Source organism: Hypanus sabinus, chromosome 4 (genome assembly GCF_030144855.1).
Source record: "Hypanus sabinus isolate sHypSab1 chromosome 4, sHypSab1.hap1, whole genome shotgun sequence".
In the NCBI taxonomy this organism is placed as follows: domain Eukaryota; kingdom Metazoa; phylum Chordata; class Chondrichthyes; order Myliobatiformes; family Dasyatidae; genus Hypanus; species Hypanus sabinus.
In genome coordinates, this window is record NC_082709.1 from 96485618 (window position 1) to 96513320 (window position 27703).

At 45.3% G+C, this 27703-nt stretch overlaps 1 protein-coding gene across 7 annotated transcripts in view; it reads right to left on the reverse strand.

Moving 5' to 3' along the window:
* Nucleotides 1-23274, reverse strand: part of lrch1 (leucine-rich repeats and calponin homology (CH) domain containing 1) — a 484761-nt gene extending 461487 nt beyond the window's left edge. For 6 of the 7 annotated variants that reach the window (XR_009511715.1, XR_009511716.1, XR_009511714.1 and 3 more), the window contains exon 1: nt 22920-23274. Coding sequence is in view for 2 of the 7 variants with exons in the window: in XM_059967693.1 (XP_059823676.1) it covers nt 22920-23100 (181 nt within the window). In the remaining 5 variants the exon portion in view is untranslated. The remainder of the gene's footprint in view (nt 1-22919) is intronic. The other variant, XR_009511717.1, reaches the window with a different exon arrangement.
* Between the last annotated feature and the right edge of the window lie 4429 nt (nt 23275-27703).

Below are 27703 nucleotides of genomic sequence, written 5' to 3' on the forward strand. Positions count from 1 at the left end.
GTGGGAAGGCAGGGAGACCTACAGTGTCTGTAACATCTACAACTATGAGAAGCGCATTTCGCTGCAAATTCGAGTAGACTGTGTTAAGGAGTTGGAGCTGGAACTGGCCTTTGGAACTCCCTTTGGAAGTCCTTGTACAGGATTCACTAAACGGTAATTTTCAGGTTGAGTCTGGTGAGGAAGGCAAATGCAATTAGCAATCATTTCAAGAGCACGAGAATATAAAAGCGAAAATGTAATGCTGAAACTTCATTAAAACACTGGTGAGGGCTCACTTAGAGTATTGTGAGCAGTTTGGGGCCCCTTATCTTCAAAATGATGTGCTGAAACTGAATAAGGTTCAAAAGAAGCTCAGGAAAATTATTCCAGGATTGAATGGCTTGTCATATGAAGAACATTCAATGGCTCCATGGTGGGTGAGTCCAAGACAAGAGGACACAGCCACAGAATAGAGGGACATTCTTTTAGAACAAAGAGAAGGAATTTTTTTAAGCCAGAGTGGGAAATTTGTGGAATTCTTTGCCACAGACAGCTGTGGAGGCCAAGTTTTAATGTATATTTAAGGCAGAGGTTGATAGATTCTCGATTAATCAGGCCATGAAGGAACATGGAGAGAAGGCAGGAGATTGGGGCTGAGAGGAAAATTGGATCAGCCACAATGAAATGGCAGAGCAGACTCGATGGGCCAAAAAGGCCTAATTTTGCTCCTATAGCTTATGGTCTTCAGTGTTAAAAACTGAATTCAATATCTTTTTGCACAATCTCGTGCCTATAGTTCCCAAAACATGTTTTTCTTTGTTATCTGATGGCCGTCACACTCAACAACAACTTTGCACTCAATGCAAGACCAAGGAATTGATTGAGGACTTCAGGAAGGGAAAGTTAAGAGAGCACACACCAGTCCTCTTTGAGAGATCATAAGTGGAAAGATTGAACAATTTCAGGTTCCTAGGTGTCAACATCTCTTAGGATCCATCCTGGGCTCAACATCTTGATGCAATTACAAAGAAGACACAATAGTGGCTATGGTTCATTTGGAGTTTGAAGAGATTAGAAGTGTCACCAAAGCCACTAGATGTACTGTGGAGAGCATTCTAACTGGTTATATCACTGTCTTGTATGCAGGGGCCACTGCACAAGTTTGGAAAAAGCTGCAAAAAGTTTCAAACTCAGCCAGCTCTATCGTGGGCATTAGCCTCCCGAGCACTCACAACACCTTCAACAGGCGATGTCTCAACCAGGCAGCATCCATCATTAAGAACCCCCATCACCCAGGACATGTGGCTTCTTCTCATTGTTACCATCAAAGTGGTGATACAGGAGCCTGAAGACTCAAGCTGTTTTAGGAACAACTTCTTCCCCTCCGCCATCAGATTTCTGAACAGTGAATCCAAATACACTACCTTTATGTTTTTCCTCAATTTTTGCACTTAATCACTTATTGTAATTTATTTTTTTTAATGTATTTCAGCATACTGCTGCTGGAAAACAACAAATTTCATGACATAAGCCAATGATATTAAATCTGATCCTGATTCACGCCCATCCATATACAATTGCTCTAATCTGTAGTTCTAGTACTGCTTAGTACTGGAATCTGTAGTTCCAGTACTGTGGCAATCATAACCAGTTACCACTGTGAAAGATACTTGAACTTTTAACCTTCCCTTCTAATGCAGCAATTATCAGAAAGACTGGAAAACCCCATCATGAGTGCCACAATTTATTTGTACCTTCCTAACTCTATCATTGCCATGAAATAATCAACATGGCAGGGGACATTACATACTGCAAGGAAACTGAATTCTCTTTGGAGGAAGATGGCACAACTTAACAGGAAGGCACTGCTGGGAGACCCCAAGCAAAGGGCTAGGACCTCCTCTGTTGCAATTTGAACTTGTACAACCACTTTAGAGTGAAAGGAACCCCACAGCACCTCACAATAAAAGACTGTCAATGAGGCAATTGTGACATTAGGATCAGCAACTAAAAGCATGGTTACAGAGATGAGTTTCAGAGAGATGGTTGGGTTGAAGATTTGAGGAAGGGAATGCCAATATGAATTGACAAAGTTGAAGACATGTGCCGACAATGAAGAGTGAGACAAAGATAAAAGGATGCCTGCACATGAACAAAACTTCACACAATAAGAGCGGACTCTGAACTAAAAGTGCAACATTACAGCTGTAAATGCACAATAGTTTATTCACAAGCAGATGAGTGAGCTGGCGCTTCCACAATTAGAACAGCAGAGAGTAAATCAGATACCATCCATGGTTGGAAACAGTTAACATTAACTGTTTCTCTTTCTAGAGATACTGCTTGATCTGCTGAGTGCCTCCAGCATTTTGTTTTCACTTCAGATCTCCAGCATTTGCATTTTTGTTTACACAGTCATAACTACATGTGTGAACAGGAAACTACTGCTGAGTTTGAATGGGTAATTATAGAATTACCAATCTAGGTAAATTAGTACAATGATTCCAGAATACCCACTTAGAAATGCTGACTTTCAAGTGTAATCATTTTATGAACCATCTACAAGTAGCAAAAAAATGCCTGCAGCTCTGGGTAATTAGAATAATTTAATGCTTAAAATGAGTATCTATAACAATATTAAATGCTGAATAAGTCAGAATCTTAAGGCTTGCCACAATTTTGGATGAACAGATGAATCTTGAAGTCTAAATCCATAGGTTCCTCAAAATTGCCACGCAAGTTGACAAGGTGGTTCAGAAGGGGTATGGTGTGTTGGCCTTCATTCGTGAGCTCAAGGGCCGCAAAGTCATGTTAAAACTTGGGAGTATTAAGTTCATTTCTAGTCACCTCATATGAAGGACATGGATGCAAAGATCTACCAAGATACTGCCTGGATCAGAGAACAGGTCTTATGAGAAAAGGGTGAGCAAACCAGGGTTTTTGAAAGCAATGGAGGATGAAAGACAACTTTAGGGGGTGTATAAGATGTAAATGGCATAGATAGAGTAAAAAGCACTTTTTCCCCAGGGCAGCAATGGCTAATACCAGAGGACATTTGTTTAAGGTGAGCACAGGAAACTTTAGGGGAGATGTGAGAGGTAAGGGCTGTGTATTTTATTTTTTAAACATTGAAAATGGTAGATGCCTGGAACACACTCACGGGGGTGATAGTAGAGGGACATGCAAAAGACTTAGATAGGCACATGGATACACGATAAATGAAGGGTTATGGGCTACATAGGAATGAAGGATTAGATGTATTTTAAGTAGATCCATGGAGCTTTGCACAACATCAGAGGATGTAGGGTCCATACTGTGCTCCACTGTTCTATATACGGTAATAATTCTTGTTTAGATGATCCTTTCACTGTCTTGTAGCTAAACTACTTTTGTAAACATCAGGACAATAGGAACCAAAATACATATTTCAGAAACAAGAGAAGATCTGCAGATGCTGGAAATACAAGCAATACATACAAAATGCTGGAGGAACTCAGCAGGCTATGCAGCATCTGTAGAAGAGTATAATCAATATTTCAGGCAGAGACACTCAACCCAAGGTCCTGATGAAGGGTCTCAACCAGAAACATTAACTATACTCCTTTCTACAGATGTTGCCTGGACTGCTGAGTTCCTCCAGCATTTTGTGTGTGTTACGTATTTCAAGAGTCCAGTTTGCTTGAATTTGATTTAAAAAACATGTCAAATGAGTGCTAATATAACCAACAATCATGCCAAAGAATGCAGCAAAGTTTTCAACAACTTGGGACCCAAAATTGCTCACCAATCTCATCCATAAGACCATAAGATATCAGAGCAAAATTAGGTCATTTGGCCCATCGAATCTGCTCCACCATTTCATCACAGCTGATTTATTTTTCCTCTCAGCCCTAATCTCCTGCTTTCTTCCCATATCCCTTCATGCACTAACAATCAAGAATCCATCAACGTCTGCCTTAAATATACATAAAGACTTGGCCTCCACAGCTGCCTGTAGCAAAGAATTCCACAGGTTCACCACTCTCTGGCTAAAGAAATTCCTCCTCACTCTGTTTGAAAAGGACACCATTCTACTCTGAGGCTGTGTCCTCTGGACTTAGACTCTCCCACCACAGGAAACACCCTCTCCACATAGACTCTATCAAAGCCTTTCACCATTCGACAGGGTTCTGAATTCTAGTGACTACAGGCCAGGAGCCATCATACGCTCTTCATATGACAAACTATTCAATCCTGGAATCATTTTGTGAACCTCCTTTGAACCCTCTCCAGTTTCAGCACATCTTTCCTAAGATAAGGGGCCCAAACCTGCTCACAATACTCCAAATGAGGCCTCACCAGTACTTTATAAAATTTCAACATTACATCCTCGCCTTTATATTCTAGTTCTCTGGAAATTAATGCTAACATTGTAGCGGTGTGCTACAAACAGCGCTAAAATTACGACACGGAGTCGGTAACTGCAGTCGAAGGAAAAACTTTATTCGAAAACTTCAGCCTCACTTTTAAGCCTCTGTCAACCGGCCCCCCATGGCGAAGAGGCTCCAAAGCTCTGTGCTCGCAAACCCCCGTAGGCTATCTAATTGTGAGTCGGTTCGCATACGCTAGGAAATGAGCCGCCACATAACCCCCCCCCAGAACCGGCGATACACCCCCCAATGTCCACAGCCTGGGCCAGAACCTGCTTGGGAGGTCGGCCTCTGCGCCGAGGCGCCGGAAACTCGGCCGGTTGCGCCAGGTCCACATGGGCCGGCTTGAGGCGGTCCACCGTGAAAACCTCCTCCTTCCCCCCAACGTCCAGCACGAACGTGGACCCGTTGTTCCGGAGCACCGTAAACGGCCCCTCGTATGGCCGCTGCAGCGGTGGCCGATGCCCGCCCCTTCGTACAAACACAAACTTACAGTTCCGTAGGTCTTTGGGTACGCAGGTCGGGTGCCGCCCATGCTGTGAAGTGGGTATGGGGGCCAGGTTACCGAGCTTCTCGCGAAGTCTGCCCAGGACTGCAGCGGGTTCTTCCTCTTGCCCCCTCGGGGCTGGTAGGAACTCCCCGGGGACGGCCAGGGGCGCGCCGTATACCAACTCGGCCGACGAGGCGTGCAGGTCGTCCTTGGGCGCTGTGCGGATGCCGAGAAGGACCCAGGGAAGCTCGTCCGCCCAGTTGGCTCCTCGCAGGCGGGCCATGAGGGCCGACTTCAGGTGACGGTGGAAACGCTCCACTAGCCCGTTCGACTGTGGGTGGTAGGCAGTGGTGTGGTGCAGCTGAGTCCCCAAAAGGCTGGCCATAGCTGACCACAGGCTGGAGGTGAACTGGGCGCCTCTGTCGGAGGTAATGTGGGCTGGTACACCAAAGCGGGATATCCAGGTGGCGATCAGGGCTCGGGCGCAAGATTCGGAGGTGGTGTCGGTGAGCGGGACCGCCTCTGGCCATCTTGTGAACCGGTCCACGATAGTCAGGAGGTAACGCGCTCCGCGCGACACTGGCAGGGGGCCCACGATATCCACATGAATGTGGTCGAAACGCCGGTGGGCGGGATGGAACTGCTGCGGTGGGGCTTTGGTGTGCCACTGAACCTTGGCCGTCTGGCAGTGCATGCACGTCCTGGCCCATTCACTGACCTGTTTGCGGAGTCCGTGCCAAACGAACCTGCTGGAAACCATCCGGACAGTTGTCCGGATGGAGGGATGCGCCAAGTTATGAATGGAGTCGAAAACACGTCGCCGCCAGGCTGCGGGGACGACCGGACGGGGCTGGTTGGTGGCGACGTCACAGAGTAGGGTCCTCTCACCTGGGCCCACGGGGAAGTCCTGGAGCTGCAAACCAGAGACTGCAGTCCTGTAACTCGGAATCTCCTCATCTACCTGCTGTGCCTCTGCCAGTGCCTCAAAGTCTACCCCTTGGGAAAGGGCATGAACGGTAGGGCGAGAGAGCGCATCCGCCACGACATTGTCCTTACCCGAGACGTGCCGGACATCCGTTGTGTATTCAGAGATGTAGGACAGGTGGCGTTGCTGGCGGGATGACCAGGGGTCGGATGCTTTCGTAAACGCAAAGGTAAGCGGTTTGTGGTCCGTGAACGCGGTGAAGGGCCGACCTTCTAGGAAGTACCTGAAATGCCGGATTGCCAGGTAGAGCGCCAACAGTTCCCGGTCAAAAGCACTGTACTTGAGCTCGGGTGGCCGCAGGTGTTTGCTGAAAAACGCCAGGGGTTGCCAGCGACCTGCGATGAGCTGCTCCAGCACCCCACCGACTGCCGTGTTTGATGCGTCCACTGTGAGGGCGGTAGGGGTGTCCATTCTGGGATGTACTAGCATTGCGGCGTCAGCCAAAGCTTCCTTCGTTTGAACGAAAGCGGCGGCGGACTCCTCGTCCCAGGTAATGTCCTTGCTCGGACCCGACATCAGGGCGAACAGGGGGCGCATGATCCGGGCAGCTGAAGGGAGGAAGCGGCGGTAGAAATTGACCATACCTACGAATTCCTGAAGGCCTTTGACCGTGGTGGGTCGGGGGAAGTGGCGGACCGCATCTACCTTAGCGGGCAGAGGGGTTGCCCCGTCTTTAGTAATCCTGTGGCCCAGGAAGTCAATGGTATCAAGTCCGAACTGGCATTTGGCAGGGTTGATTGTAAGACCGTACTCACTCAGTCGGGCGCAGAGTTGACGGAGGTGGGACAGATGCTCCTGACGACTGCCGCTGGCTATGAGGATGTCATCCAAATAGATGAACGCGAAGTCCAGGTCCCGTCCCACCGCGTCCATTAACCGCTGGAACGTCTGTGCGGCATTCTTCAGGCCGAACGGCATGCGGAGGAACTCGAAGAGGCCAAACGGGGTGATGAGAGCCGTCTTGGGGACGTCGTCAGGATGCATCGGGATTTGATGGTACCCTCGGACAAGGTCGACCTTGGAGAAGATCCGGGCGCCGTGCAGGTTTGCCGCAAAGTCCTGAATGTGCGGCACAGGGTAGCGGTCCGGTGTGGTAGCCTCGTTCAGCCTGCGGTAGTCGCCGCACGGTCTCCAGCCCCCCGTCGCTTTGGGCACCATGTGCAGGGGGGAAGCCCAGGGGCTGTCGGACCGCCGGATGATCCCCAATTCCTCCATTCTCTGGAACTCCTCCTTCGCCAGTCGGAGCTTGTCCGGGGGAAGCCGCCGAGCACGGGCATGGAGGGGTGGTCCCTGTGTCGGGATGTGGTGCTGTACGCCGTGCCTGGGCATGGCTGCTGTGAACTGCGGTGCCAGAACCGATGGGAACTCCGCCAGGACCCTGGTGAAGTCGTTGTCGGACAGCGTGATGGAGCCGAGGTGAGGGGCTGGCAACTGGGCCGCGCCCAGGGAGAACGTCTGAAAGGTCTCGGCGTGTACCAGTCTCTTCCTGGGCAGGTCAACCAGCAGGCTGTGAGCTCGCAAAAAATCCGCACCCAGAAGCGGTTGGGCTACGGCAGCCAGTGTGAAGTCCCACGTGAACTGGCTGGGGCCGAACTGTAGCTGCACCTGACGGGTGCCATAGGTCCTTACTGTGCTGCCATTCACGGCCCTCAGGGGGGGACCCGGTGCCCTGCTGCGAGTGTCGTAACTTGTCGGAGGTAAAACGCTGACCTCAGCCCCAGTATCGACCAAAAAGCGGCGTCCCGACCTGCTATCCCACACATACAGGAGGCTATCCCGATGGCCAGCCGCCGTAGCCATCAGCGGCGGCTGGCCCTGGCGTTTCCCGGGAACTTGCAGGGCGGGCGGCAACGGCGGGCTTCTGCGCCCCACCGCTGGTGGTAGAAGCACCAGTGGTCATTGGGCCGGGGGTTAGTGGGCTCTGCGGCCGGGCCTGGACTGGTTTGCTGCCGGGAGCGTGGCTGGGTGATCTGTGCGATGGACGCCCCGCTCACCTTTTTGGCGTTCCACAGCAAGTCCGCCCGGGCTGCCACCTTCCGGGGGTCACTGAAATCCGCGTCGGACAGCAGCAGGCGTATGTCCTCGGGCAGCTGCTCCAGGAATGCCTGCTCAAACATGAGGCCTGTGTGTCCCTCGGCCAGAGACAACATCTCGTTCATTAAAGCCGATGGAGGTCTGTCGCCCAAGCCATCCAGGTGCAGTAAACGGGCAGCCCGCTCGCGCCGTGAGAGTCCGAAAGTCCCGAGGAGCAGGGCTTTGAATTCCGTGTACTTGCCGTCTGCCGGGGGCGACTGTACGAACTCCGCGACCTGGGCAGCTGTGTCCTGGTCGAGGGAGCCCACCACGTAGTAGTAGCGGGTGTCTTCTGAGGTGATCCGGCGAACGTGGAATTGGGCTTCGGCTTGCTGGAACCATAGGTCCGGGCGCTGTGTCCAGAAACCCGGCAGTTTCAACGAAACCGCATGAACAGAGGCGGCGTCGGTCATTTCTGGTCCAAAAATCGTTTGGACTGTCGGGGTCACCAATTGTAGCGGTGTGCTACAAACAGCGCTAAAATTACGACACGGAGTCGGTAACTGCAGTCGAAGGAAAAACTTTATTCGAAAACTTCAGCCTCACTTTTAAGCCTCTGTCAACCGGCCCCCCATGGCGAAGAGGCTCCAAAGCTCTGTGCTCGCAAACCCCCGTAGGCTATCTAATTGTGAGTCGGTTCGCATACGCTAGGAAATGAGCCGCCACAACATTGTATTTGTTTCCTCACCACAGAGTCAACCTGCAGATTAACCTTTAGGGAATCCTGCACAAGGACTCCCAAGTCTTTTTACACCTCAGTTTTTTGTATTTTCTCTCCATTTAGAAAATAGTCAACTCTTTAATATCTTCTACCAAAGTGCTAGGCCAGGCACTTCCCGACACTGTACTCCATCTGCCATTTCTTTGCCCATTCTCCTGATCTACAAGTCCAGCCCTACTTCCTCAAAACCACCTGCCTCTCCACCTATCTTCATATCGTCTGCAAACTTTGCAACAAAGCCATCAATTCCACCATCCAAATCATTGACATAATGTAAAAAGAATCGGTCCCTACACAGACCCCTATGGAACACAATCAGAAAATGCTCCCTTTATAGAACATAGAAATCTACAGCACATTACAGGTCCTTCAGCCCACAATGTTGTGTCGATGATGCAACTTACTCTAGAAGCTGCCTAGAATTTCCCTACCACATAGCCCTTTGTTCTTCTCAGTTCCATGTACCTATCCAAGAGTCTCTTAAAAGACCCTATATTCCCAATCCCGCCAATTAGCCACTGCTTTATCCATGCTAGAATCTTTCCTGTAATGCCAAGGGCTCATTGCTTGTTAAGCAGCCTCATGTGTGGCACCTTGTCAAAGGCCTTCTGAAAATCCAAATACACATCAACCAATTCTCCTTAGCCTATCCTGTGTGTTATTTCTTCAAAGAATTCTGAAGATTTCATGCTGACTGAGACCTATTTTATCATGTGCCTCCAAGTATCCCAAAATCACATCCCTAATAATCAACTCCAACAACTTCCCAACCACTGAAGTTACATTAACTGGCCTATAATTTCCTTTCTTCGGCCCCTCTCGTTTCTTGAAGAGTGGAGCGACATCTGCAATTTTCTAGTCTTCCAGAACCATTCCAGAATCTGTGATTTTTGAAAGATCAATACTAATGTATCCACAATCTCTTCTGCCACCTCTTTCTGAACTCTGGAGTGTACACCATCTGGTCCAGGGGACTTATCTACCTGTAGACGTTTCAGTTTCCCAAGAACCTTCTCCCACAGTGAAGGCCGAAGCAAAATATTATTATTTAGTTGTCTCCCATTACTACCTCTCCGGTATCATTTTCCACTCTCGCCTCTCTTTTACATCCCAGCAAATATCCGTACAATGACTGCTCTAGAAAGACCGACTGTGCTGCAAAGAAAGCTCTCAACATATCTGTAGCTGACAGTTTCACAAACAAGACAGCTGTTTTACTGATACCACCTCCCTGGCCCTGCAGCCTCAGTCCTCAGCCTGATGCATTTGCTGCGTCAAGATGACAGCCCTGATAAATTGGGTGTAGAAAGCCCAGGCTGACCTACCCCCACATCAGACTAGCTTTAGGTAACAAAAACAGTCATTTGACAGATTCCCTGGGATTGGAACTTAGTGCCGAACAGGTCCCTGGAATAGACAAAGACATTATTTGCATCTGCCACATTCATACACTGACACCACACCGATTTCCTGGATTTAAACATATTTATCCTGCAGATCTAGTGCACAACAGAAGCAGGACTTGGCTAATTCAATACACATGCCTGCAACTCAGTAAACACTACAGTAGGATTGCGTGCAATGGGGTTGGGCTAGGATGTATGGAATCTAACTAGAATGTTAATGTGACCCACAAGCAAATTGCCAGATCCCAGCAATTTGTCCCTAATCAGAGCAACTATGGTAAACAATGCCTCTAGAAACACAATAATGTCAGGCGGAGAATCTCAGTTCCAACATTCCAGTCAAGTTAACCCCTGCAATACAGGAAACATCATATCTGGACCACTCCTGTTCAAATATCAAAGGAAATCAGATGCACTGTACATCAGCAGAACAAAACTCATTTTTAAGTGGCTCTCTTATGACATACACTTGACAATGAACAAATTTTCTTCGATTCTCAGCATAATTTCTTGCCTTTTGTGGAAAATAGTTAATTGGGAGAGAAATATCATTAACAAAATACTTTCAGTTCTGGCAACACCAACACACACACACACACACAGACACACAGACACACAGACACACAGACACACACACACACACACACACACACACACACACACACACAAAATGCTGAAGGAGCTCAGCAGGCCAGACAGCATCTGTGGAAGAGAGTATAGTCTACATTTCAGGCCGAGACTCTTCTTCAGGACATGGCAGAAAATGTCAACTATACTCGTTTCCATAGATGCTGCCTGGCCTGCTGAGTTCCTCCAGCATTTTGTGTGCGTTGCTTGGATTTCCAGCGTTTGCAGATTTTCTCTTGCTTGCACTTTCAGTATTGCTGTACATCTTTGAAAAATCAGCCCAAGGCCCAGGCTTGGGCAATCACCAACAAGGGGAAAAGGGTTTATTTTTGATTAATTAACCTACTCTGTATATCTTTGGACTGAGAGAAGAGACCAGAGCACCCAGTGAAAACCCACCCATTCCACAGGAAGGACATATAGACTCCTATAGAAAGACACCAAAATTGAACTCAGAACACCATGAGTTATAATGACACCACGTTGCCACACTACCATGGTGCCCTGTGCAGGATAGAGTTCTATAAAGTATCATCATGCCTGACAACAATGTTACTCCACTGATTTCAGTAATTACTATAGACAGTGCCAGAGCTTCCCATTTCACAGTCATTAGCTGCAACTTTGAAGTTTATCTTTTGTCCCCAATCCTCCCTTCAGCCCAAGTTTGGGGACTGTTATATGAATTTATGGGATGAGAGCAGTGGGAATAGGGGGGAAGGGGGCATTAGAGGAGGGGTATGGCAGACTATTTGCAGCATTTTAAATACCATTCACAGGTAGGAATGCAGTAAAGCCTTTAATATAGCTCAACAGTAGTGGTCGCCAACCGGTCGATCTTTGAGACTTTCCCAGTAGATCCCAAAAACAAAGAAATACACAAATACTGTTGTAATATGAGCATTATAAAAATAAGTAATACTAATTAGGATAATGATAATATAGCAATACCCCCGCTACGGAAAGCTGTTTGTAAAGAGAGGCTGTTTCCGGTGTTACGGGATTTTACTTCTGCTCTTTCTGCATGGTGCGCATGTGTATAGCCCCTCTGCCATGCACTGCGGTTTCAGCATAGCTTGTGCTGCATCAAAGTAACCAATTAGATTAGATAAGAGTACAGACTGTCACAAACATCAATATACGGCACTCACTGGTGATATCCTGCAAGGTACAGCATGGCGGCGGCTCCACAAAAGAAGGTGAAAACGTACAAATTCCATCCAGAATGGGAAGAGGAATTTCTATTTACAGGCAGCCCTGGGTTACGTATGAGTTCCGTTCCTGAGTCTGTCTTTAAGTCAGATTTGTACGTAAGTTGGAACAAGTACATCCGGTATTATTTAGCGTCAGTTAGTCAAACGTTTGTCTTAGCATATAGTATATAGTTTACCTTTCTATGCATATAAAACACTTAAGAAACGTATGTATTCCAATAATTAAAGCACTGCGTTGTTTAGTAATAATTGTAGCTTTCATCGGGGCAGGGCCTTTCACATGCTCTATTATTCTCTCTTTATCCATTATCCTTTAAAATTGTTCCGATCGTTGACCAACTGTAGACTAATGCTTTTCCAATGACCGATGGCGTTTCACCTCTTTCCAAATGCTTTATTATTTCCACTTTATTTTCAATCGCGATGGCTTCCTGTCAATGGAACAGAAACAATGCGGGCAGTAGCTCCCGACCTGTGCCGGCTCCCAAGGTCCGCTGCATCCTAAGGACCACCGCACTTAATTCCCTGGGTCCTAAACTGCACCACACTTGTTAAATGGAACAAGTGGGGGCTGTGCTGGGTTTGGGTATTTGATTCTCCACAATATTCCGCGTGGGAATTTAAACTGGAGGTGGTAATGTTTTTTTTTTACAAGGCTGAGTTGCGAGCTTGACGTCTACCTGGCACGGATGGTACAGGAGTCATTGCATAAACATCAACCCGGCACAGGAGTGATCTGTCACTAAATCAAACATGGGAACCTCAGTTCTCTAGCCTGATGCTGCGCCACCAGCCAACCGGAACGGTGGGGGGGGAGTCAGGGTGAATCTTACTAAGAAAAATTTAAGCCAAATACAAAGTTAAAAACTCAACACATTGTCAACGGCAATGACTTAAAATGGCCGACGGCATCGCGATCCGACTTAAAATGGCAGACGGCGTTGCAATCCAACTTAAAATGGCGGACGGCATTCTCCTTCCTCGGTTAGTAAGTACAAGATGTCTGTAAGTTGGACATTCGTAACTCGGGGACTACCTGTACCTTGGTGAAAGACAAGTGTGTATGTATGTTGTGCCACCAAACACATGCACTGACTAAAAGGGGGAATCTGGAGCAGCACCACAACACCAACCACCAGAAATTTAAAGACACCTACCTACCCCTCAAATAGCACAATCCGTGCCAGAAAGGTTGAGGAGCTGAAATCAAGGTTGAAGGCCTCGCAATCATTTTTCACAAAACATGCTGCTCAAAATAAGGCTGCTATTGAAGCATCATTTCATGTAAGTCGCCTTTTGGCTAAACACAAGAAGCCTATTACAGATGAGGATTTATTCAAGGAAGCAATGGCCGTTACCGCAGAGACTGTTTTTAAAGGCTTTAAAAACAAAGACAACATCAAAACCGCAATAGGTAATACACCACTTGGCCCTGCAACAGTGACAAGGAGGGTAGAGTCACTGTCAGAGGACGTGGATCGACAAGTGTTAAAGGACCTGTCACTCTGTGAATATTTTTCACTACAGTTCAATGAATCCCTGGATGTAATCAAAATAGCTCAGCTTCATGTATTTGTCAGAATGGCTTTCCAGGATTTTACAACAAAGGAGGACTTCCTCACTCTTTTGCACTTTGACAAGGTTCCGCACAGAAGGTTAGTTAGGAAGGTTCAATCATTAGGTATCAATATTGAAGTAGTAAAATGGATTCAACAGTGGCTGGATGGGAGATGCCAGAGAGTGGTGGTGGATAACTGTTTCTCAGGTTGGAGGCCATTGAATAGTGGTGTGCCACAGGGATCTGTACTGGGTCCAATGTTGTTTGTCATTTACACTAATGATCTGGATGATGGGGTGGTAAATTGGATTAGTAAGTATGCAGAGGATACTAAGGTAGGTGGCATTGTGGATAATGAAGTAGGTTTTCAAAGCTTGCAGAGAGATTCAGGCCAGTTAGAAGAGTGGGCTGAACGACGGCAGATGGAGTTTCATGCTGATGTGAGGTGCTACATTTTGATAGGAATAATCAAAATAGGACATACATGGTAAATGGTAAGGCATTGAAGAATGCAGTAGAACAGAGTGATCTAGGAATAATGGTGCATAGTTCCCTGAAGGTGGAATCTCATGTGGATAGGGTGGTGAAGAAAGCTTTTGGTATGCTGGCCTTTATAAATCAAAGCATTGAGTATAGGAGTTGGGATGCAATGTTAAAATTGTACAAGGCATTAGTAAGGCTGAATTTGGAGTATTGTGTACAGTTCTGGTCACCGAATTACAGGAAAGATATCAACAAAATAGAGAGAGTACAGAGAAGATTTACTAGTATGTTACCTGGGGTTCAGCACCTAAGTTACAGGGAAAGGCAGAACAAGTTAGGTCTTTATTCTTTGGAGCGTAGAAGGTTGAGGGGGGACTTGATAGAGGTATTTAAAATTATGAGGGGGATAGATTAGAATTGACGTAGATAGGCTTTTTCCATTGAGAGTAGGGGAGATTCAAACAAGAGGACATGAGTTGAGACTTAGGAGTCAAAAGTTTAAGGGTAACACAAGGGGGAATTTCTTTACTCAGAGAGTGGTTGCTGTGTGGAATGAGTTTCCGGTAGAAGTGGTAGAGGCAGGTTCGGTATTGTCATTTAAAGTAAAATTGGATAGGTATATGGACAGAAAAGGAATGGAGGGTTATGGGCCGAGTGCGGGCCAGTGGGACTAGGTGAGAGTAAGCATTCGGAATGGACAAGAAGGGCCTAGATGGCCTGTTTCCATGCTGTAATTGTTATATGGTTAAAGGAGAGAACCAGAGGTGAGGATATTTACAATGAATTTTAAAAATGTCTGTGAACATGAAATCCCCATTCATAATCTGGTGGCAATTACTACTGATGGGGCCCCAGCAATGCACAGTGTGTGCATTGGTTTTATAGCACTGTGCCGTAACGACCCTGATTTTCCCAACTTCCTGGATTATCACTGTGTGATTCATCAGCAGCCCTTGGCTGGGAAGGCCATGGACTTTTCTCATGTGATGACAATGGTGGTCAAACTGATAAACTTGATTCGAGCAAAAGCGCTTCAGCACCGCTTATTCAAGGCGTTATTGGATGAGCTCAATGCCGTTTACAGAGACATAATTCTTCATGCTGATGTTTGGTGGTTGAGTCGCGGCAAAGTGCTGCAAAGATTTGTTGACTTGCTGCCTGAGATAAAGACTTTTCTGTCAACAAGAAACGAGGAGCACAAGGAACTGTCAAATGATGCATGCACTGGATTTAGGGTTTCTGACAGACCTAACAGCTAAATTAAACGCACTTAACAACAAACTCATGGGAAAAGAGACACCTGCCCCAAATGATAAGCACAGTAAATGCGCTTAAGGCCAAGCTCAGTGTTTGGATTTCAAATTTAAAGAACGGGAGGCTGACACACTTTCCCAACTTGGAGAAAATGTTACAGGCCATCAAGGAAAAAATGCTTTTCGCCCTGAGCAGTACTGTGCTTACCGAGACAAACTGGCAATAGAGTTCGATCGGAGTTTTTTGGGAGTTAAATGTCAGAAAGATATTGCTGCATTTATTTCAAACCTACTTCTGCCGATCGACATAGAACAGATAGCAGCCAAACTCCAGCAAGTATATGGTGTGCCAAGTGATATTGAAATGGAAATAATTAGTTTGCAAAATGACATCGAGCTTAAAGCAAGATCAAGGGACAATGACTTTTGGGGGCTTGTCAGCAGGGAGAAGTTTCCTCTTCTCACTACATGTGCACTAAAAGTCAATGCCTACTTCAGGTCAACTTATCTGTGTGAAATTGCTTTTTCACAGATGAAAATTATTAAATCTACGTATAGGAGCTGTCTTACTGACAGACACCTCACAGACTGTCTCAGACTGGCTGTCTGTAGTTATGAGCCAAATTTCAGGGAACTAGCAGAAAGTATTCAGCCCCAGTCATCACACTGAGTGCAACAGTCAATTTTTATTCATTTTTTTGTGTTGAAATAAAATTAAATACTGAAGCTTAGAATTAAAGGTATGAAGTATTGTAATATTCTTAAAGAAAGACAGTTATGGCCTGTTTAATATTCTAGTTACAGTGTTTTCTTGGTTGAATTAATTTGAAAGTTTGACAAAAGCATTTTATGTAATTCAAATACAATTAGCCCAAATAAAAGGCCTCGAGTTGAAAGTACAATCTGAGCTGTTCTTTCTCTAAACAATTTAGTAGGTAGATCTTGCCTTTCACTAAGACCAAGGTAGGGGATCTTGGGCTTAAAAAGGTTAGTGACCACTACTCAACAGCCCCAGGATCCAGGATTGCTCACCAGCTGACTAATCACTTCCCTTCCAGGTGCCAACCCACGTCCTGCTCCTGAAAGATTGCAAAATGCAATGCATTACAGAATATGATGGGGGAGGGACACAACTCCACCTCTCCCACCCCAACACATCACTAGCTAAAAATCTCTGCCTGTTCATGGGATAAATAGGACCCAGGAACAAAAATGGATATCAACAATCCTTGCATAAGAGGACAATGAAGTCCCTCCCTCAGCATGGAGAAATGTCACCAAATACCCTACGAGTGGGTTCAATGACCACAGACTTCAGAGGGATCAGGGAATTTGTGATGTTTCGGCTCATTCTGTCCAATATGTTTTTTCAGTGAACCAAAATTGAATTTTCCAGCTGAAAGAACTGGCCGAGAGAATGTGCTGAAGATTAGGATTAATGTCCAACAGAAAGACTTTTTCAGTTTCCTTCTGTTTTGATTACACGGACAACCAGCCATTTCAAGCTTGGAGAAGGCTTGGAAATGGGACTACTTAATGTTGTAATGGACATTAACTGTTTCTCTTTCTAGAGATACTGCTTGACCTGCTGAGTACCTCCAGCATTTCGCTTTCATTTCACCTCTACAACATTTGCAGTTGCAATAATGCTTTCATCCCTCAAATCTTCATTTTCATTGTAACATTGAAAGTCATTGTTGATGCCTTCAAATCCTTCATAATTCCAAACTTGCTGAGATAGTGAAATCAATTCATTATCACTCCCTGCCATTTTCAACATCTTCAAGCCTAAAACAGCAGTGAGTAAAATAGTTCTGAATTATCTTTGCTTATTTCTCACCAACTGTCAGTGACAAAAATCATTGTTTTTGAACACATGCAACTGATGCTATTTGATTAACTGATGAGGTTGACTCTGGTTAAGAAGGCCTACGATGTATTAATTGTGGAAGTGAATTTAGGAGCCGAGAGGTAATGTTGCAGCTATATAGGGCACTGGTCAGACCCCAATTGGAGTACTATGCTCAATTCTGGTCACCTCACTACAGGAAAGATATGGAAACTATAGAAAGGGTGCAGAGGAGATTTACAAAGATATTGCCTGAATTGGCGAGCATGCCTTATGAAAAAGGGTTGAGTGAACTTGGCCTTTTCTCCTCAGAGCGATGGAGGATGAGAGGTGACCTGATAGAGATGTGTAAAATGATGAGAGGAATTGATCGTGTGAATAGTCAGAGGCTTTTTCCCAGGGCTGAAACGGTTAACACGCGAGGACACAGTTTTAAGGTGCTTGAAAGTAGGTACAGAGGAGATGTCAGGGCTATGTTTTTTACGCAGAGTGGTGGGTGCGTGGAACGGGCCGCCGGCAATGGTGAAGGAGGCGGATTCGATAGGGCCTTTTAAAAGACTTTTGGATAGGTACATGGAGCTTAGAAAAATAGAGGGCTATGGGAAAGCCTAGTAATTTCTAAGGTAGAGACATGTTCAACACAACTTCATAGGCCGAAGGGCCTGTATTGTGGTGTAGGTTTTCTATGTTTCTATTTAAAACTGTTCACTGAGTACAGTGAAATGTTTAAAGCCACACAAATGCGCGACTGTCACTAGTTAGAAACTGTTCAGCAACAGTCTCCTGTCCCAATTAAATGGCAAAGTGTCCCACATAAACAAAGAGAATCCCGGCAATTTTCTCAATTAGATTTTTGTTCTTTAAGAGTTGCCCCAAATAAACAGCTGTCCCAATTAATTGGAATCCACTGGACTCCCTCCAATCAACAAGAATAGCAAAAATAACTGGGAACGTGCCTCACTGCTAATTCTGGGATCAGATTCACAGTTTTATTTGCAATGACAATACAGTAACTTTAATTAATTTTACCAAAAACACTTTGCAACATCTTCAGAACCTGGCTAGAAGTTGAAGAGAAGTGTCTGTGAATCAGGCGCAATGGGGAGCTTTCATAGGATTGTTGCTGTTTAATCCCCCAGCAAGCGCAAAGAGAAAAGGCCTACACTCGCCTGGATTTCCAAAAAATAACCAGGAAGACCTAATCAAGGAATTAGTGTTTTTCATCTTCCTTCTAGGACTAGAACCAGTTCAGACAGTTTTAATTGGGCATACAGGTAAAAGAGCTCAACATTCAATACCATCAGCCCCCTCTAAAAACAATCACTAAGCTCCAAGACCTTGGCCTTAAAACGTCCTTATACAATTGGATCTTCAATTTCCTCACTTGCAGACCCCAGTCAGTTCAAACTGGTAACACCTCACATATCTCCATCAATACAGGTGCACCACAAGGTTGTGTGCTTTGCCCCTGCTCATTCTACACCTATGACTATGCAGTAAGCACAGCTCCAAAGCCATATCCAAGTTTGCTGATGACACCACTATCACAGGCCGAATCAAAGGTGGCAGTGAATTAGTGTGCAGGAGGGAGATAGAAAATCTGGCTCGGTGTGCCATAGCAACAATGTCAGCAAAACAAAGGAGCTGATTATTGATTTCAGGCGGGAAAAAAACAAAGCCTGTCTTCATTGGACGATCAGAAGTAGGGAGGGGCAACAACTTTAACTCCGCGGTGTTTTTATTTTGTAGGATCTGTCCTGAACCCAGCATACAATTGCACTTATGAAGAAAGCATGGCAGCACCTGTGAATATTTGGCATAACAGCTAAAACCCTGATAAACATTTATAGATGTATACTGACTGGCTGCATCACAGCTTGGTATGGGAACACTAAAGCCCTTGAACTCCAACAAAAAGTAATGGATACAGCCCAGTCCATCAAGGGTAAAGCCCTCCATTGAGCACATCTATATGAAACGATGTCGCAGGAAAGCAGCACCCATAATTAGGGATCCCCACCACCCAAGACATGCTCTCTTCTTGCTGCTGTGATCAGGAAGGTAACATATATGTACTTCGATAAGAAATTTTCTTGAACTTGATTCATATTTAAACATGGGACAATCTACTGATATTCTGCATGTTCAGTTAAGTCACCCACAGAAACTGATAGCAGTCAACCACAGGCAGCTGCCAGCCCAGCTCTGAAAATGTTGCAAAGCTACACAGCACCATTTAATAGAGTTACTTAACATCTGTTGAGAAGGCTCTATTATTATACTCTTTCACATAAATGACCTCCATGCAGTCCCCTCTAAGTTTATCATAAATTCAGTAAACACTATTTAACAGGAGCAGAGTTGTCCACACCATGCAAATCCCCTCTGCCATATAAGATTATAGATTCTCATACAAGAGAAAATCAGCGATGCTGGAAATCCAAGCAACACACACAAAATGCTGGAGGAGCTCAGCAAGCCACGCACCATCTATGTAAAAAAGCACAGTTGACATTTTAGGCTGAAACCCTTCAGCAGGACTAGAGAAAAAAGATGAACAGTAGATTTAAAAGGTGGGGAAAGGGACAGAGAAACACGAGGTGACGGGTGAAACCGGGAGGGGAGCGGTGAAGTAAAGAGCTGGGAAGTTGATTGGTGAAAGAGATACAGGGCTGAAGAAGGGGGAATCTAATAGGAGAACACGGAAGGCCATGGAAGAAAGAAAAGAGCCGAGGAACACCAGAGGGAGACAATGGGCAGGCAAGGAGATAAGGTGAGAGAGGGAAAAGGGATTCTCATCCTCACTTGCTTGCCAGACCCACATATCCTTGATTCCCTTTTCATGCAGACATCTCAGACTTGATATCCATTAATTTTGGGGTAAACAACTCCATACTTTCCAACCTCAATTGAAGAGGGTTTTTTTCATCTCTGTCCTGAACAGCTGCTCTCTATGTGTGATTGTTTGACTTCAATCCAGTTGTCAGTCTCTCACTATGTACACTCACCCAATCCCATTTCATTTAGATTTTTTCTAATATTTCTGAATTCCAGAAAGTACAAATCTGTTGTCCTAAGAGGATAAGCCCCTGATCCCAGGAGTTAATCTATACACCTCTGTTACACTATTTCTAAACCAACTACACCCTTCATTGGGTAGCAATCAACACTTCAGTAGTAATGCAGATATCCCACTAAAGCTCCTGTGCTCTCTAGACAGCAAGTTCTTTCCAACCACCGTGTACTACTTCAGAAAACATGAGTAACCCCTGCAAATTCATTCCAAGTGTGGCATTTAATCCAAGATTCAATTCCAAAAATTCCACACTGTATAGAAGCTCATGTACTCATTCAAGGTACAGGATACAATAGTGGTATATTCACTCCAGATTCAATGTACAATTCCCTTGCACAGAGTACCATGCACATTACTGTAGAACACACCACAAAGAGCACATTTACACAGTCACCATGGACTGCACTACCTAAAAGCCCCAGCAAGCCACAATGAATGAGATAACAGTACATACTGCAGACATCTGTCTAATTTTACAGCATCTGCATCTGCAGCATGTGGACACAGAGCTAAACAAGTACTTTTCCATCTCAGGCTTCAGAGGTGGGTCTCAGTTCTAATGCTTTGTTTCAGCTGCTGAGCCTTGGATCTCGGCACGAGAGCCAGCAGATATGCTGACAGACAAAGTGCCTCCATCAACATATGCAGCTGGTTGCTTTGTATATCATGTGCCCATCATCGAGAGAGAAAGAAAGCCAAGAACAGCTCAGCAGGTGCCACAAACATTGTGTGGAGATGAGACAAAGGAGCAGAATTAGGCCATTCAGCCCATCAAGTCTTCTCTGTATTCCATCATGGCTGATCCCAGATCCCATTCAGCCCCATACACCTGCCTCCTCACCGTATCCTTTGGTGCCCAATTAAATATACCCATAGAATTGGCCTCCACCACAGTCTGTGGCAGAGCATTCCACAAATTGATACCCTCTGCCTAAAAAGAATTTCTCCTTACCTTCAAAAGGGTCACCCCTCAATTTTGAGACTATGCCCTCTAGTTCTGGATACCCCCACCATAGGAAACATCCTCTCCACATTGACCTTATCTAGTCCTCTCAACAATAGGGAAGTTTCAATGAGATCCCCCTGCATTCTTCTAAAATAGATAGAGACCAGGAAGCAGAACAAGCCAGTTATGGACTGAGACATGTAGTCCCACCTGGATTCCAGCAGAGTCTCCAGCCTCACAATAACCAGCACATACATCAAAGGTTCGTCTCCACACACATCAGACATCAGTCAGTTATAATAGCAGTCATCCAACATGCATCACACAAGGGCCAGCTAAGCCCTTGTAAACATTAACCTCTTTGCTTATCAAAGACTCTGATTTCACCATACTTTAAGGAGAGAATTTTGAAGATCAAACCCCCTCTGAGACAAATACCGCCATGCAACATATTACATCGAAGACTCCTTATTTTTGGACAATGATCTCAAATTCTAAGAGAAAATACCCTCTTCCCACCCGACATCTATTCTGTCAATTCTTATACCCCAAGTCCCTCTCCCTCTTCTAAACTCCAGCAGATATGAACATTTCTTCAAGATAATATGCTCATTCAAGGTATTAATCTATAAAACATTCTCCAAACTGCTTGCTACATATTCACTCTACCCAATTCAATATGCAATAAGACCAAAAGACAAAGGATTAGGCTATTTGGTGCACTGAACTGCTTTGCCATCCCATCATGGCTGATTTACTTTCCCACTCAACATTATTCTCCTGTCTTCTCCCCATAATCTTTGACACCCTTACTAATCAAGAACCTATCAACCTCTGCTTTAATGACTTGGCCTCCATAGCAATGAATTCCCCAGATTCACCACCATCTGGCAAAAGAAATTCCCTCTCACCTCGGTTCTAATTTAAGCAAAACCACCCTAGAAATAAACAAAAAGGCTGTGCTTTCCTATTACTTGCTGTATCTACATTCCAGCCTTTTGCAAATCTAGCACCAGACACCCAGGTCCCTGTGTGTCAATACCCTACAATCTCTCACGATTGAGACAACAGGATTCATTCAGAGCTCTGACAGGATTTCCTATATAATATTCCACTTGCCAGATCTTTGCCCTGATCCCATGTGCCCTCTTTACAACTTATCTACCTTTATATCACTCTAGAGTACTTTATTGAAGACTCTTACTTATATTTGAAAACTCTGAAACTCCAGCACAGACCACTGAGGAACAGTAATTAAATTTACATCTTAGAAACCAATAAAGTGGTGCTTAATTACCATACATGACTGAAAAAAAGTAAATCTTCCCATCAATAATACCCAGATTTCAACTGTACCAGTAAAATTAGTGGTCAGTGTGTCATGTCCTTGCTCTACAAGTTTTGCTTAAGCCCTACTCCATATGTCCTTGGTGGACACAGATCCCAACCGGTTGTCCAGACACCAATGTCTGATGTAGCCATCTACCTGATAGCATACGACTTGGAAACATTACCAGTACCTTTGATCCACATAAGCGATATGTACTAAGGGATTTCCAATGTTTGGTATGGGTCAAAGAGCATAAGTCTATTCCCATGCCCTGGTATCCCAGGACTCAGGCAGATGGGCTGACAGCCTGAGCCGAACAGACCGCCCCAGCTTGCACATGCTTAGTGGTCTCCTACACCTAGTACTTAAACTTATCATGACAGTAGTTAAGCTAGTTAGCTTCAACACCACCGGTTATGATAGTTGCATTAACTTAACACTAGCAAACTTCCCTCTGTCATTCTCCTGGCACAGCGAACGGACTGCGCTAGTTTTGTTGGTTACGATTGTTAGCACCCACCTGCCTGCACCGTGTCGCTCAGGTCGTGTCCCGTTACGCTCCGCGGGAACTCCTTTAGTTTGCGGCCGCTCAAGCCTAAGATCCCAGAGCCCGCGGCCTCGGCCAGCGCCCGCTCCAGGCTTCGGGCCAGCGGCATCGTTAGCCCCGCCGCGCCGCCGACACCTGGGCCCTCCGCCGCCATGGTCGCTCACTGCCCGCCGGACGAAGGCCGAGTGAGGCGGAGCGGGGGAGGGCGGCGGCGGGAACTGCAAACCAGAGCCGGGCAGTGGCGGCAGCAGCGCGATCTGCCGGTACCAGCTAGAGGTGCAAAGTGGGGACCACGCCGCAATCTTTCCTCCGAACTCGCTCCACCCTCAGTCCCGCCACTCACTGCGAGCTCTGTCCCTCTGGCATAGCTCCACCCATGATGGAGGCTGCCGACTGTTCAGCCCACCCCTCGCCCTCAGGCTTGTTCCTCTGCCTTCTTGGGCAAGCAGAGGTGTCCCATCCACTGGAGTTGGTTGAGAGTGATCAGGGCTCAATAATGTTCATGCGGGTGAAGATGTTGAATTTGTTTGACATCCACCTTTGCAACAGCAGGATTCTGCAGAAGGCAGTGCTGGTTATTTCATGGAGCTTGTTGTAGATAGTCTATAGTTTTGGCATATACAAGTCACTGCTCCTGAGTAAACTATAAACTTGCTGCATCATTGGAAATTTTGGTCTACAAGTACTCTCTTCCAAGTTACTTAAGGGTGTGGTGGTGCAGGATGTATGGAAAAGGTGGAGGTGAATTTCCTTCTCTTTGCTGAGAGGTGCCACCTGAGATAAGGAAAGTACCCCAGTTTCCAGGCTCTCGCTACTTAGTTTGATGGTCAAGGATGCTGTGGAGAGGTGGAGCCAGGATGCTTAGAGTGCATATCACAATAAGACATCCCACCTCTCCCGGAAGTTCCAGGAGTTTCCCGCATATTGATAACGGCTCCCTGACGCCCGCAAATTATATACAATATCCCGGAAATCGATTTTTTTGAGAGCGCGCGCGAGAGAGATAGAGGGAGAGAGCGCGCGACATGGCAGAGTGGTCCAAAAAAACGTACTTCACCCCAGACTACATTAAAGTGTACCCTAGCCTAATAGGGGTCAAAAATAATGACAGTGTTGCTCGCTGCACTGTTTGCAACAGTTACTTTTCTATTGCCCATGGTGGGTTAAAATGTAAAAGGCATGTTGATTCGAGTTTAACAGGTGTCATTCGTTTATTAGCAAAGCTAACGTTATTTAAACTAGCTAGCTAGCTGCTAAAGAGCTACGCTATTCCAGATATCCCACCTCTCCCGGCAGTCTCCCGCAAATTGATGGTGATACTGTACCTCCCTAAAATGAGTTTTTGCATGGTGGGATGTCTGCAATAATCCCCACTTTGATAAATTATGGAGACATCAGAACAGAAGTACACAACAGAGCCAGAAAAGGTCCTTCCACTACTCCCCAACCCAAAAAAAAGTGTCCAAAGGCAAAGACCTCCCACCTTTCCTTGGTTTGGTCTGGTGGGGAGTGCTTCTCCTTTAAGTATGAATGCTCCAACACTGCAAGAGGGATCCTGATGGCAGTTATATACAGGTCTCCCAACAGTAGCTGGGATGAGGACCACAGATTACAACAGGAAACAGAAAAAGCCTGCCAAAAAGGGCAATGTTATGATAGTCATGAGAGATTTCAACATGCAGATCAATTGGGAAAATCAGGTTGGAAGTGGATCTCAAGAGAATAAGTTTGTGAATGCTTACAAGGTGGCTTTTCAGAGCAGTTTGTCATTGAGCCGACTAGAGGATCAGCTATACTGGATTGGGGGTTATGTAATGAACTGGAGGTGATTAGGGAGCTTAAGGCAAAAGAACTTTGAGGAGGCAGTGATCACAACATGATTGAGTTCAAGGGAGAGAAAGCCTGACATAGCAGTATTTCAGTGGAGAAAAGTAAATTACAGTGGTATGACAGAGGAGTTGGCTAAAGTAAATTGGAAGGAGATGCTGGCAGGGATGACTGCAGAACAGCAGTGCATGTGTTTCTGGAGAAAACAAGGAAGGTGCAGGATAGATGTATTCCAAAAACGTAGCTCAAATGGGAAAATAGTACAACTCTGGCTGACAAGGGAAGTCAAAGCTAATGTTAAAGCAAAAGAGAGGGCATTCAACAAAGCAAAATTAGTGGGAAGACAGAGGATTGGAAAGCTTTTAAAATCCTACAGAGAGCAACTAAAAGAAACATTAGGAGGGAGAAGATAAAATATGAAAGCAAGCTAGCAAACAACATCAAAGTGGATGGTAAAAGCTTTTTCAAGTATGTAAAAAAAAGAGAGATGGGAGTGGATATACAACTGCTAGAAGATTAGGTTAGAGAAATAATAATGGGAGCCAAGCAGATGGGAGATGAACTAAATGAGTATTTTGCATCAGTCTTAACTGTGAAAGACACCAGCAGAGTGACAAATGTTGAGGGATGTGAAGGAAGAGAAGTGAATGCAGTTTATATTACAAGGGAGAAGGTGCTCAAAAAGCTTACATACCTGAGGGTACATCAGTCACCCAGACTAGATGAACATAGAGTTCTGAAAGAGGTAGTGGTAGAGATTGTTGGGGCATTAGCAATGATCTTTCAAAAATCATTATTCATAATCAGGTTTATTATCACCAGCAATTGTTGTTAAATCTCTTTAAACTCCTAATTAAGTATAGTTGCTGTCTTGCCTTTTTTATAACTGCATCAATATATTGGGACCAGGTTAGATCCTCAGAGATCTTGACAGCCGAGAACTTGAAGCTGCTCACTTTCTCCACTTCTGATCCCTCTATGAGGATTGGTATGTGTTCCTTCATCTTACCCTTCCTGAAGTCCACAATCAGTTCTTTCATCTTACTGATGTTCAGTGTCAGGTTGTTGTTGTGACACCAGTCCACTAGTTGGCATATCTCACTTCTGTACACCATCTCATCACCATCAGCAAATTTATAGATGGTATTTGAGCTATGCCTAGCCACACAGTCATGTGTATACAGAGTAGAGCAGTGGGCTAAGCACACACCCCTGAAGTGCGCCAGTGTTGATCGTCAGCAAGGAGGAGATGTTATCACCAATCCACACAGACTGTGGTCTTCCAGTTAGGAAGTCAAGGATCCAATTGCAAAGGGAGTTACAGAGCCCCATGTTCTACAACTTCTTAATCAGGATTGTGGCAATGTTGCATTAAATGTTGAGCTATAGTCGATGAACAGCATCCTGACATAGGTGTTTGTGTTGTCCAGGTGGTCTAAAGCTGTATGAACAGCATTAACATTGACCTCTCTAACTTCCGTTAATGCCCCTCCTCCCCTTCTTACCCCATCCCTGATATATTTAGTTGTTTGTTTTTTTTTCTCTCTCTCTGCTCATCACCCTGCCTGTTCTCCATCTCCCTCTGGTGCTCCCCCCTCCCCCTTTCTTTCTCCCAGGGCCTCCCATTCCATGATCCTGTCCCTTCTCCAGCTCTGTATCCCTTTTGCCAACCACCTGTTTGGCTCTCAGCTTCACCCCCCCCCCCCCCCGGTCTTCTCCTATCGTTTCGCATTTTCCCCTCCCCCTCCTACTTTCAAATCTCTTACTATCTTTCCTTTCAATTAGTCCTGACGAAGGGTCTCGGCCCGAAACATTGACAGTGCTTCTTCCTATAGATGTGGCCTGGCCTGCTGTGTTCCACCAGCATTTTGTGTGTGTTGTTTGATTGTCTACTGTTAGTTTTCAAATTGTAAATCTCAAGGCTAGTCAGTCCTGTGTCACTGTGATCATTATCTTTTTGGAACTACAACTTGACTTTTTATCTTTTTATCTTCTTGGTGCTGTCCATTTATTTCTGTCTGCCTGACATGCTCTATGTATGTGACTACTTTTCTGCATTTTCTGCCAGCTTTGCCTTTAAGTCTTCATTGGTCTAATGTATGTGAGCCTCTGCCACAACAGTAATACAATCTGTTCGTCCAGGCTGTTTTCTGTTTCATTGCAGCAATTTTGTTCATGCTCACTTTCATTCCTGACTACAACTCAATTGCGTTTCTGTCTATGGTCTCCATTAAAACAGCAATTTCAACTGCTCTTTTAAATGTGAGCTGTGCTTCAGTTAGTAGCCATTTTTGAATGCTTTCTTTTTGAATGATCACTCAATGTGTTATTAAGTCCATCACTGAACTAACAAATGTTCAGACAATCTCTTTAGTTCAGCCATGCATGCTGAAATGGACTCCCCTTCTATTTGATTCTGCTTATGAAACCTAAAGTATTCTGCAATCAACAATGGTTTTGGTTCTAAGTGTTCCTGCAATACTTTGCCAATATCAGCAAAGCTTATTTTGAATGGTTTGGTTGGAGTTTCAAAGTAAACTGCATGCCTTTAAAAGCCAATGAACTCAGCAAAATTGGCACTCACTTCTCATTGGCTATTTCACTTGCTTCAAAATATTGCTGAATTAGCTCAGTGTACTGTACATATTCCAGTTACCTTTTGTGTAATCAAATGTGTCAATTTTTCCCATGTAGCCAGCAATTTCTGCTTTTTTTATGATTATTATCACCTGCTCCTCTGCCTTTATGAAGCTGTGGATTTCTCCATTTATTGCTTTTTTTTAAACTATGTCTTCCCCTTCGGAAGAACATATGCACACCTCGCTGTGCTTCAACAGGGCGATAGCTGTCTTGGGTTTGTTTTAAAAGTATCTAATCACCAATGTTATGCTTTGTACCTTCAAAACATTAAACTAATTCAGTTAGAAATG